The sequence below is a fragment of the Rhinatrema bivittatum genome, chromosome 9, assembly GCF_901001135.1.
Source record: "Rhinatrema bivittatum chromosome 9, aRhiBiv1.1, whole genome shotgun sequence".
Lineage (NCBI taxonomy): Eukaryota > Metazoa > Chordata > Amphibia > Gymnophiona > Rhinatrematidae > Rhinatrema > Rhinatrema bivittatum.
This window is the reverse complement of record NC_042623.1, coordinates 187016603-187029661: the sequence shown is the minus strand read 5'-3', so window position 1 is coordinate 187029661 and position 13059 is coordinate 187016603. Positions and strand designations below refer to the sequence as shown.

Sequence of the window (13059 nt, the reverse complement as noted above, 5' to 3'; positions counted from 1 at the left end):
GAGAGTTCCTTGGAGGGCTGGGCGAGTAGGTCTATTGGAAGTGCGGGGGAGGAGTGGGGGGTTGATCCAGTTGAGGTTTGCATTTAACAGACTTTTATGGATGAGGGAGAGTGCTTTGTAAAGTATTCGTGAAGGTATTGGGAGCCAATGGAGTTCGATAAGTGTGGGAGTAATGTGGTCCCTTTTTTTAGAGTTTGCCAGAATACGTGCAGCGGCGTTTTGTAATAGTTGTAACGGTTTGGTGTGCGTTGTGGGGACGCCAAGGAGGAGGGCGTTACAGTAGTCTATTTTAGAAAGGATAATAGACTGGAGAACTGTACGAAAATCAGAAAAGTGTAGCAAAGGTCTGAGTTTTTTTTATCGTTTGTAGCTTAAAATAGCAGTCCTTTATGATAGAGTTAATAAATGGTTTGAAAGTGAGATGGTTATCAATGAGAACACCTAGGTTGCGAGTGTGTGAGGAGAAAGATGTAGATGCATAAGAGAGGGGGATGGCTGGCAGAGGCTGTTTGTTAGAGATGATTAAGAGTTCAGTTTTGTTAGGATTGAGAGCCAGGTGCATGTCTGTGAGGAGTTGGTTAATTGAGGAAAGGCAGGATTCCCAGTTTTGTAGGGCAGTTTGGAGGGAGTCAGAAAAGGGGAAGAGAATTTGCACATCGTCTGCATAAATGAAGTGCTTGATGTGGAGATTGGTGAGAAGGGTGGTAAGGGGAAGCATATAAATATTAAAGAGGGTAGAGGAGAGAGAGAGGAGCCCTGGGGAACACCCTGAGGAAGACTGATAGGTTCAGATTCAGTGTTATCAACTAGGACAGTGAAAAAGCGATTTTGCAGATAGGATTGTATCCAGGATAGTTTCAGAGGGGTGTGAGGAAGGTTTCATCTTTTTTAGGATGTTCTCTATTTCCAGGGAGGAAGAAGAGTCAAAAGAGGAAAGAGTAGCTGAAGAGCTGATGATAGGAAGAATAACATTGTTGTTATTATGAGAGAAGTGTGCCGTGAGGGAGGAAACTTTATCTCTAAAGAAATGCGCTAATTCGTTGCAGCGATTCTTGGAGGTGGTTGATAGTGGTTGCGTGTGAGAGGGAGTGGTAAGGTCAGCAACCATCGAGAAAAGAGCCTTGGGGTTATGTTGCAGACCGTGTATTTTTCTGGCATAGTATTCTCGTTTAGTATGGAGGATGGAGTTTCTATATTCGTGCATGCGTTGGTAATAGTTGGTTTTGGATGCGGGGGAGTGGTGCTTGCGCCAGCACCTTTCAGCAGCTCTAAGCTGGGTTTTAAGAATTCATAGTTTGCAGGACAGATCTAAAATTCTCTTGGGACAGTAACGGCCTCAAACGTCTCAACATCATCAATTTTGCAAAGCCTTCTTTTACCTTTTTTTTTTTAAATATGTGATTTAAAATTTAGCTCAGTATCTTTAAAAAGGCCTAAATTCCTGGTTGTGTCGGCTATTTTAAAATATTGATTATTACTGAAGGTGATTACTCTTTGTTCTGTAGTCATGTTTTTTTTTCTTTCCAAATCCATAAAAATCGACTTGTCTAAATTTAAAATCAGTTTCATGAAGCCCAGTATCCTGTTTCCAACGGTGGCCAATCCAGATCGTAAACACCTGGCAGGATAGAGTCCAAGCTGCTTATCCCAGGATTTAAGCAGTGGATTTCCACAAGCCCACCTTAATAATGGTTTTATGAACTTTTCTTCCAGGAACTTGTCCAAACCTTTTTTTTTAAACCCAGCTGCATTATCAGCTTTTGCCGCATTCTCTGGCAACTAATTCCAGATTCCTTTCAACCATACTCCCCACCTTCTTAATACAATATTTTGTACATCCCTATTTATTTTGGTTATGTTCCCCTGCAACTGCCCCCCCCCCCCCAATGAATTTCTGGCGAGCTCCTCAAGCCCTGCCTGCCACATTTTCTCCCAGGCAGTCACAGGTGTTCTGAGGAGGTTATTGGGAAACCTCAGGGTGTCTAGTGTCGTCCCTTTGCTGCTGCTTCTCAGATTGCTGGACACAGCTCCTCAGCTGTGTGTTGGCCCTTTTCCAGCAAGGTATTATACAGACTTAAGTTGAGTTGATTAATGGCAGCTTGTGACAATTCTACAGATGTCATTCAGTATGGGGTCAATTTTCACCAACATGGACAGAGTGTTCCCATGCCAGGCTCCCATGCTCAGCACTGGAATAATACTGGGTAAGAAGAGCGGCTGAGCCGCTGATTCAGAGGTGTTCAGTACTGCTGCCCTAGCTGACTGTTCTGCCACGGTTACAGTTTGTGGAGCCCCACGGTTCACCAGAAGTGCCCTCGCTAGGATCGGCGGAGGAGGGTTTGCAAAGAGAGGAATATCTCCGTGGATCGCTATGTTATCTCGGAATGGACGCCCCTTCTGTGGAGGATCTCTTATAGGTAAGCCACAGTGGTACCTTTGGCAATTGCTGCCATTGACAAGTTCCCTTACTGGTGCAATGGAAAAGCAGTGATTGCACTCTCTACCCACCCTTAAGGTAAGAAGGCATGTGTCATGTATGTACAGTATTGTGTGTAGGATCACATCTGTGTGCAATCTGTGTTTGCATCGGAACCAGTACACAAGTATGATGGTTCTTTTGCCCTAGAGGGGGGAAGAATGATTTTCAGGACTCTCTCGTGTGGGGAACTATATATTTTTAGTCAGTGTCTTATTCCAAATTAATCTACTACACAATATGTGTGCTTGTTGTTGCCGAGGATTTGCCTCTTTATTTAGAGACAAATAATTTGAAAATATTTACAGAAGAATGAAACTAAAATCTGCTTACAATCAAGGACAGCTGATTAGCTCTAATGGGCAAGTTTTACTCCTCTCCCATGCTGCTTTATTAGAGGAACAGAGACTCCTTACAGCTCTAGTCATTAGGTGAACCTCTGGCACCAACCCAATAGAAATGGTTCTTGTTTCTGGACAGAACCCTCTTCATCTAATTCCAGCCCATATAGGTTCAGTGGTTTGTCAGTACCTGGCCATCACCTTAATACCTTAACTTTCTCATGCCGCTCCATAATGACCTGTAGTAATGGCTTATCAGGCGAGATGGTTCCAAGTGGTCCTTGTTCTAGGACATTAGTGAGTCTAATACCCAAAACCAGAGCTCAACCTCTCACACTTCCTAGCAAGAGAGCTCCCTTGTTCCGTATCCCGGCACAGATACATGCAAGACTCTTCCAAGCCCCAGAGCACTCCCTTCTGGAAGGCCTGACATAAAGCCCAGGAGGTGAGCAGGCAATGAAATACACCACGTCCAGAGTAGGGAAATGACTTTATCTTACATAAAATGAAGGTGCCTTACAGGCGTGTTTCTTGTAGGTAACAAATGGATTGTTACGGCAGCTCATTGTCTTCACTCACACCTGGACACAGAAGAGCCTGCATTTCACCATGCTGACATCCTCCATGCTTCAACATTTAAAATCACCTTGGGTGAGTTCTTGTCATTACAGTATGAATTCATCCAGGAATGTGTCTGTTATACTTCAGGCATTCAGCCAGAATTTGTGATTTAGCAAAACCATCCAGTAACAGCAGGCTCTGTTTAATATTTCTTTGGACCAGATGCACCGTAGATACAAAATGAGAAAAACCTAATAGTACATCTGGTCCCTAACCTTTTCATTTGTCAAGAAAGGAAGTGGGACTCTTTTAATGCCAGGGTAACAGTGGCAGCAAAACTGAAGGTCTTCAACTCCGTATCAGACCAGAGCGGACACTGTTGGACTGAAAACCTGTGACAGGACTGAAGCACCCTTGGCAGAGTGTAGGCTAAGCTTTGCTATCGCTTACCACAGTTGGAAGGCCTTCTAGGAATAATGACTTTCTGTTGCTGCAACTTGCCGCAATGTGCTGCATCACACACACACACACACACACCCAGATGTCACTCTTGCTATCCAAGGGGCTACAACAGCTGTGAATTGTGTGATAACATTGTGCAGCACACTGAAAGTGTATAGTAACCTCATCCTCGTTCCCTTAACGTTGGTTCTACAGGTGAGAATGATAAACGTAGAATATGGTATCATCTGATTCATTGCCTTGAAGATGGGCTAGCAGTTGGGTATAATACTGGCAGAGTATGGTATCCTACTCCTCGTTCCCTTAACATTAGTTCTACAGATTGGGTATGGTACTGAAAAAGTGGGTAGAGCAAATGGTATCATCATTTAACCAATATCACTCTTTGACCTTTAATATCGGTTCTACCCTAATGTCGGTTCTACCAATTGGGTATGATCATACCTGGGAACTCTCTGGATTTGGCCCAGAGATTCCGGAATTCTGCAGGAATTGCTGGGTCTCCGGGCCAACATCCAAAAACTCTGGGTGCCAGTGGCATATTCGGGTGGGGGGCAGTCCCCGGGAGGCAGGGGATTCCCATCCTCCCCAGCCAAGAAAAGACTTTGCAGCTACCGGGGGATCCCATCCCGCCCGGCGGAAGACATGGAAGTGGCCCGCGGTCAGGCCTGGCATTACCGGGTGTGCGCTCCCAGAAGGGGTGACGGCAGCCAAGAAGAGGAGGAGGGCTATGAGGCCGCTGGTGGACCCCCAAACCACCAGCGGTTGAAATGAAGAGGAGACCCGCAAGGAGGGAGCCCATTCTTCTGAGAGCAGGAGAATGGGCTCCCCTGTCTGCTCTCGATGGCATGTGTGGGTGAATGACTGAATGAATGAGAGCCTGAATAGATGTGTGAGTGAGAATAGTAACCTGACTGGAAATGTGCTTGAGTGAATGGGAACCTGGGTGTGTGTGTGTGTGTGAGTGAATGGGAACTTGCCTGGGTGTGTGTTTGTGTGTGTGTGAATGGGAACCTGCCTCTGTGTGTGTGTGTGTGTGTGTGTGTGTGAGTGAATGGGAACCTGCCTGGGTGTTCTGCCTCACTAATCCTCAATATGCTCAAGGTGACTGGAAATTAAGTTTTCAGGTATGTTGGGTAGTGAATTTTCCATCTTTATTCATTTTAATTATTGGGTGTCTGTGTCTGCCATTTTGAAATGTTTTATTGCTGTTTGGAAAATTTTTTAAATTTTGTATGAGCTCCTAATTTTTGGATGTTATTCTGTTCCTTAGCTTGTTAGAGACATTCTTTTTTTTAATATGGTTTTACTAATAGGACTGATTTATATTCCTTGATTTTATTGTTTGATTATTTATGAGGACTGGTGATGTTTCTATTTCTCCATTGCTGCACTGCATACAGAGTCTGGCTTGTTGCAGCTTCCAGTTCAGCTTCTGTCTATATGTTTCTGTTGATACTTTATGGTCTCTTTATTCTGTATTTGGTGAGGGTGAGTCTGTGTTCTGCATGTGTAACTGAGGTGGGGTATTCTGCTAGCTTGTAGTTTCTATGTAGGGATTTATAGCAGCCTGATTTGTTCTGTTTTTCCCCACAAGACACATACATTGGTGTTTTACCTCCTGGAGTAATATTTGCAGTGTTGCCTTTTCAGAGATAGGGTTGTTCCTCTGAGTGTTAGCAGTTAGTACTATTTTAGTATGGGAAGTTTACTGTATCATTATTGAAGAGTTTCTGAAGGCCAAACCCACACCAACATGTGTTGCAATAGGCCTAATACCATTATGGGTTTACTAGGTGGCACCTCAGCAGTGCATGTATTTCTAACAAAATAGTGCCAGCTATGGGGCCAGTCGCTGTCTTTTTACTTAACGGTTAGTGAATGATTCCTGCCCAGTTCTGACACTGAGGTTCCGGGGAGTGTCAGTTTTAAAAGTTTAGATTGCCGGAGGGAGCATGGCTTTTTTTTTTTTTTTGGTGGGGAAGGGGTCCTGCGACAGAGTGTGAGACTGACAGTTTCTACTGTGGTTTGGTTACAGGGAAAAACTACATTCTGTATTAAAAAAAAAAAAAGGAACCAGAAGGGGGCCAGCACTGTAACTGTTCACACAGGGCAGCGAAAATGCTGGCACCGGCCCTACCAGTGGCTCCCGGGGGATCCCATTTATTTATTTATTTTATTGAAAAGCATTTATATACCGTTTTTTAAAAAATAAATTTTTTTTATCAAAAACGGTTTACAAAAATATGAAATTAATGAAATTAAACTATAACTTAAAAGAATAAAAAATACATAAACTGGTATATAACAAATAGGTAACAATTTTAACAAAAAATTTAATAAATGGGGACTGGGCCATGGATCGCTTTATGGTCATAGGAAGGGAAAGACAAGGAAAGGACTAGTAGTTATCTAGGGAAGGATATTCTCAAAGGAAATAGGGAAGAGAGTGAATGTATCTGTTTTTGAAAAGACTAGCGGAGGGGGAGGAAATACTATAGAGGGGAAGGGGAGGGGGAATGGTGTTGAGTAGTGGAAGTTGAGTGGATTGGTGAAATGTTAAATGCTAGCTGAAATAAATATGTATTTAGAGATTTTTTGAAATGTAGTGGATTTGATAGTAAACGAAGGGGGTTCGGTAGAGAATTCCAGAGGGAGGGTCCTGCTACAGAGAATGCCCTCCATCTGGTGATGTCTAGTCTTGCCTGTCGGGGTGAAGGAATGTCTAATAGATTTTGTGTTAATGATCTTAAGTGCCGAGTGGGTTTGTAAATGCCAAGTAGAGAACAGAGCCAGGTGGAAGACGAGTTGTGTATTAAGCCATGAATGATAGTGAGTACTTTATATTTTATCCTGTATTTTATGGGTAACCAATGGAGAGATTGAAGAGTAGGTGTGATGTGATTTTGGAGGAAGATGCCAGATAGAATGCGGGCTGCACTATTCTGAACCAGTTGTAAAGGGTATATTGAAGAGTCAGGTAATCCAGTGGCAGTGGTGGAGCAGGGTGAGTGACTGGAAGGGAAGGGATGAGTGGAAAGGAGGAGATAAGTGACTGAGAGGAAAGGAGTGGAGGGGGGAGTGACTGAAAGGGAAGGGGACAAGTGATTGAGAGGGGGGAGGGGTGAATGACTGAGGAAAGAGAAGGTGAGTGACAGGGAGGGGAGGGAAGGGAAGAGGGATAAGCGAGTGAAGAGAAGGGGCGTAAGAAGAGAGGGTAGAAGGGGTGAGTGTGTGTGTGTGTGTGTGTGAGAGAGAAGAGAGTGTGTGTCTGTGTGTGTGAGTGAGAGAAAGAGAGGAGAAGGTTTATGTATTTCCTCCTCCCCTGCTGCCCCACCTCGTTTCCACTACTCCTCGACAATCTCAGGATGACTGAAAATCAAACGTTCCCAGGTATGGGTATGATGGCTGTGTCCCAGCTTGAAATTTGGCAAAAATCATTGGCAAGAACTGGATTAACTCAGCTTTTGTAACAAGCACCAGCTTTGTTCCACTTTTGTCCCCTGTGCCACATGCAGATTTTGGCTCAAAGGTCACCTCTAAATCTTTCCCCAGAATGCTTGATACAAAGTTATTTTGCAAACAAAAAAGAAAAAACTTTTTTCTAAGAAGGTAGCATTATGTCACGTCCCAGATTTCTCATTTCAGGAAAGCACAGAACAATAGGAAGAGATGATACTGAGCAAATTTTCCATGCAAGCTCCATCATCCTTCATCCGCAGTACAATGCCTCAACCTTTCAGTTTGACATCGGTCTACTGGAGCTGCCCGAAAAAGCCATCTTGAATGACTATGTGATGCCGGTGTGCCTCCCCAATGGCACGCTGCAGAAAGGTACCTTATTTTTTGTAGAGGTGTGCAGTGTTATTTTCTTAATTTTTTTTTTTTCGTTTTGTTTGGGGGTGGTTTTGTTTTTTTTATTGCATCGTTTTGTTTTGTTTTTTTGTATTCCTTCATTTTATTTCATTTGATGTTAGTGCGTGCTATTTTCCAGCAGCACGCACTAAACCAAACCCTGGCCACTTTTTTTCAAAAGCTGCCCTGGCTTTCTTCCAGCCCCACCCTGTAGGCCCTCCCGACTCTCTGCTACCCCCTGCGGTCCTGAGAGCAGATAAACCCTGGGGGGCCTGCACTGGTGCTGCACTGGTGCTGTTTCTCATCATGGCACCAGCCTTTTGCCACACACATGCATGGCTCTGGTATGGGAAAAGGCTGACGCTCTGATGAGAAATGACCCCAGTGGGGCAGAAGCAACTAGGGATCACTCTTGCACACACCCCCCCCCCCCCCTGGGGTTTACCTGCTTTCATGCATGTGTTAAGAAGAAGTTGAGGGAGGAGTGGCCCATGTTGGGCCAGTATGCGTCAACAGCCCATCAACAACAATCAATAATCTATTGGACTATCAAAGGAAATCAAACAAAATTACCGGTTTTCCTCTTTCTTCCTTTAAACTTGTGGCCTGTGTCCCAGTTTTTTTAAAACCTTGCCTCCACATTGCCTCCTGTCTTCAGTGAACTGAATTATGAGATTGTGTCTTTGTTGGTGCTGCTGTATCATTCTTGGTGCTGGATGGCATGCCTTCCTTCTGATGTGGTACCCATAGACCATCGGATTTTGCTTTTGTGTGTGTGTGTGTGTGTGTGTGTGCTGAGCTCCTTCCGTGAGTCTAGGGATGCTCTCTGTCCCCTGTCTAAGTAACTGCATCTACGCCTGAAACATGGAAGGTGCTGTGGCCGGTACCGCAGAGTAATCCTGCAAACCACTGAATCTCATCACGAACCAAGCGTTCCGCGTCTTTCCTCCCTTCTCCTCCACTAGGCCTACGGAAATGCTTTTCTGCTTCTCTTTCCTCTAGGTGACTTTGTGGTTGTCAGTGGATGGGGGAAGCAGTTCCTGGGCAGATTCCCAGATGCCCTAATGGAGGTAAAATTTTTTTTTTTTATTTAAACTTTATCGTTTTCATTACAAACATCTTCATGAAATAACAGGAAAATATGTTATACATTCAATATTCACGTCATATAATATATAACCAACTCTTTATACTTGCAAACATATCATATAATAGGGGGAAATTAAGGAAATAATATATATTTATTCATATATATCTTATAATCTAGGAATTCTTTTCTATAAATGAACTCCTAGTACAAATTTCACCTAAGAGAGAAGGAGTGCTTTACTTTTATTGGACCTCATTCTCTGAACACACTGCTTGATTTTTATCTGACAAAAATACCTCTAGATGTGATGGGTCAGAAAAGGCAAATTTTTTACCCTGATATGTTATAAAACATAAACACGGAAATTTCAAAAAGAAAGTGGCTCCTAACGCCAACACTTGATCTTTTAATTTCAGGAAATGTTTCCTCTTTAATTGTGTGGCCCGAGCCACGTCAGGGAAAATTTGTATCTTTTGACCACAAAAAAGCACATCTTTACAACCAAAAAACTTTTTGAATACTCCCTCCTTATCCTGCTCTGTTATAAAGGAAATAAAAAGGGTAGCTCTCTTGTTAATTATGTCAAGGGATTCTTCCAAAAATGTAGATACGCCTATACTAGAAGGTGTTTCTGTACCCACATTTTCTTCCTCCTTTTTAGTTCTTTTAAAGGGAAAATAAAATATTCTAGATACCTTTGGGATAGCTTTATCTTCATAAAGTAATATTTCTCTCAAGAATTTTTTAAACATCTCTTCCGGAGATAATAGATGTGTTAAAGGAAAATTTGTAATTCTTAGATTTTTTGATCTTAACATATTTTCTATATGTTCAATTTCTTTATGCATGACTATGCTATCACGAATAAACACATTACCAGAATTCTGCATTAATTGTACCTTATCAGACAAAACATTAACATCTTTCTCACATTGAGTAATTTTCTTAGTATGTACTTCTATTAACTCCCTATTTGCATTAATTACTGTGGACAAGGAGTTATTCATCAAGACAACATTGAGATCAAGCCGTGATATCATTCGCCCTAAATCAGCCAATGTAAAATTATCCGGTATTGCTACCGGGTCCATACTACATTGTATATCAACTGGTAGCTTAACTTTAGATACTTCCAAAGATAAGGAAGGTCTTATATCTTCAGTCTTAGAGGTGTCAGGTTGTTGTAACCTTCCTGACTCCCCATAGACTGCTCCTACCAGATTGATTGCTGTCTCTCCTGATGTTTCTGGATTCGGTTGGGGTGGAGAAGAAGGTCCATCGCCAGGACTAAGGGAGACTAAGGACACAGCTCCCAAATTGTCCTCTTGTGGCTTTTCCACCAGTCGAGTGACATGATGGTCCATGGGGCCGGTGCGATCTTGTGGCACTGGTGAAGATGTAAAGATTTTTGCCTTCCTTTTCCTGCCCATGAATAGGAAACAGTTAATCGCTCGTAAAATGTAAAAGGTAGACGCCGGACTCCGGACTCCTCTGGACTAAGCCGCGCGCCCCTTCGGAGCGCGCGGCTTAGGAGGCGCGCCGGCGGCGGTGGTGCGCCGCACTTCCGCTGTTCTTATCGTCGGTGGGGGGGACGCCCTTGCTGACGTCACTCAGCCGCGCCCCCAGCACTTCCTGCCGGCAGATGATTCCACGAGATCCTCGGCACCTGGTAGGACTCGGGGAGGGCAACGACCCCCTCCTTCACTCTCACTCACTTCCCCGGTGTATGCTCTCAGCACCGCTGCTCTTATCGTCGGTGGGGGGACGCCCTTGCTGACGTCACTCAGCCGCGCCCCCAGCACTTCCTGCCAGCAGATGATTCCACGGGATCCTCGGCACCTGGTAGGACTCGGGGAGGGCAACGACCCCCGCCTTCACTCTCGCTCGCTTCCCCTAATGGAGGTGAATTTTAACTTATTTTATTTATTTTATATTATTATTCTTACCTGCCTAACCCCACATTTTAATTGCATAGTTTGCAAAAGAACATTAATAGTGGACTAAGAACATATAATGTTAACCCAAAATAGCAAGTCGCTCGTCGCTAAAATGGTGAACTTGTGGTGTGAGAGGTCCAAAGATCTTGGCTCATTCCATCTTGTGTAGCTCGTCATACGGTCTGCAGAATTCGATGGTCTAGGCCATGACGGTAACTCACATTTTATCAGTCAGGTTAAATAGTGCAGGAGATACCCCCTCGAAATGGGCAAAGCTTCGTCTGGGTTGCATGTTTTGGTCTGGTGTTTGTTCTCTGCCTTCATAATTTAGAGAAGGTCATCCATCTTTACATTAAATTATCTGTTCTGAGGTGTGCGAGTTAGTGCATTGCTCCAAAATCCCATATTTTGAAAGCAGTCATTTGGATTTTGGAGACTGCCATTTCTTACACAGAAGGCAGTTTGCAAAACTATTTATATGTGTACCTGTGTAAACTGCAGTGTTAATAGTGCCCCCCCCCCCCCACACACACACCTTATAGGGGTAAAACTGTGGCTGCTATTTGACTCGCAGTTAAAAGGTGGGTGTTGATTATTAAAACGTGGGTTGTGTTAAACCGGTAAAGTATGCAAGCTGATTTCATTTTGAAATCTCCACGCATGCCTTGGGGTGCATACTTATTCCTGCTCCAGTGCAGGTGCAAAGCCCATGGGGAATTTCTCCACATTGTGGGCACCACTCCTGATTGTCACAGGGGAAACTCCACCAGCCTTCCCCCTTTGAAAAATGAGCTTGGCAGGTCCATGGGTGCTTTCCGCAACGTCCCTGGGCAGTTTGACTCTTGCCCTCATAAAGGCCACCTTCCTGCTGTGAAGAGAGATTAATCGTGAGTATATGTCTCCCATGAGTAGCCCAAAGTGTTAGTAAGGCAGCTCAGGCCTTGTCCGGGTTCCTAGACATCTTTCTTCCTGAACCGGCAGGCACATTAAATGTGAACCACGGCAGCTGATCTTTGGTGGTTTATTCAAAGTGGCATCGTGCTCCATCCAGAATGGGGAGCAGAGGATTCGAGACTTTCTCTGCATGGGTCGTTAATGGCTGGACATCGCTTGGAGCCTCCCAGGTCACAGCTGAGCCGTACTAGCTGGAAGCTGGGGAACCCGGAGACTCAAGAGCCCATTCCCAACACCCAAGTATACAATTTAGTGACCAAGAGTAAGGCCCCCTCAGTTCCTTGGTCATCCTCTTCCTTTCCATATGTTCTCTCCTTCTCTGCTGCTTCCCAAAACAACCTGCTGACTTTCTCCTGCCTTTTTTCTACCTCTATTTATATCAGTGTGCAATGGATGCTGCAACTCGTGCTCAAGGTAGCTTACAGCATTATTAGTACTGAGGTATATTAAGTCCCTGCCCGGGAGAGAATACAATCTTGAGCGGGTAAAGTAACTTGTCCAAGGTCACAAGGAGTTTGAGTGAGGGGAGTGGGTTTTCTGTCAAACACTAGGCCACTCCTCCTCAGGTAGGGTGCACGCTGCTCCATCCTTGGTTAAAACCATCATGCTCTTAAGGCATGGACCATGAACTTGTTATACTTTAAGCTATGGAGGGAACCAAAGCATCAGATCAGTACGTTTCTTACACTGTGCAAAGAATAATGGATTATTCTAAGATTCTTGAAGAAAAGAGCCAGCACTGCGATTGTGTGCCCACTATAACGACACCATTCACTCGCGTCACCACAGTGCTCTGCTAGGCAGAGAATTAAACTCCCCAGCGGAAGATATGGAACTAATTTCACAAATATTTGTTTCAGCTCTCCTGAAAGGCTGCTAAACGTTATTTATTGCTCTTCGGGCAAGTGTAATGGGAAATGTGCTGTGTTGCAGATAGAAATCCCTGTGGTGGATCAGGAGCTCTGCAGGCAGACATACGCTGGCCTGGGGAAGCAGGTGACAGCTGAGATGTTATGTGCTGGGGAAAAAGAAGGTAATTATAAGATAATAATATGCATTAATTATAAGCCAATAAATGTCAGCGCAGTACTTGTTTTGGTTAAAGAGTGTTAACTATGTGCAAACGAGAGCAGTTGTGTCACTACACACTTTTGTGTAGTAACACTGACTCTTACAAGGCAAATAGTACATTTCATGAGCAGTTCTATAAATATATCAGATGCTAGCTGACACTCGTGGAAATTCTCTGGAGGCCCCTATGAATTGCCCTCCCCTGCAGCCCCATAAGAACTTACCATAGTGGGTCAGACCAAGGGTACATCAAACCCAGCATCCTGTTTCCAACAGTGGCCAAGCCAGGTCACAAGTACCTGGCAGGATCCA

At 44.1% G+C, this 13059-nt stretch overlaps 1 protein-coding gene across 2 annotated transcripts in view; it reads left to right on the top strand.

The window, feature by feature from the left end:
• The window catches only part of MASP1 (mannan binding lectin serine peptidase 1), a 139374-nt gene that overhangs the window by 122207 nt on the left and 4108 nt on the right, over window positions 1–13059 (top strand). The window contains exons 11-15 of one of the 2 annotated variants that reach the window (XM_029615771.1): window positions 2283–2417; window positions 3355–3468; window positions 7489–7674; window positions 8698–8765; window positions 12610–12709. In XM_029615771.1, the coding sequence (XP_029471631.1) occupies window positions 2283–2417; window positions 3355–3468; window positions 7489–7674; window positions 8698–8765; window positions 12610–12709 (603 nt within the window). The remainder of the gene's footprint in view (window positions 1–2282; window positions 2418–3354; window positions 3469–7488; window positions 7675–8697; window positions 8766–12609; window positions 12710–13059) is intronic. The other variant, XM_029615772.1, reaches the window with a different exon arrangement.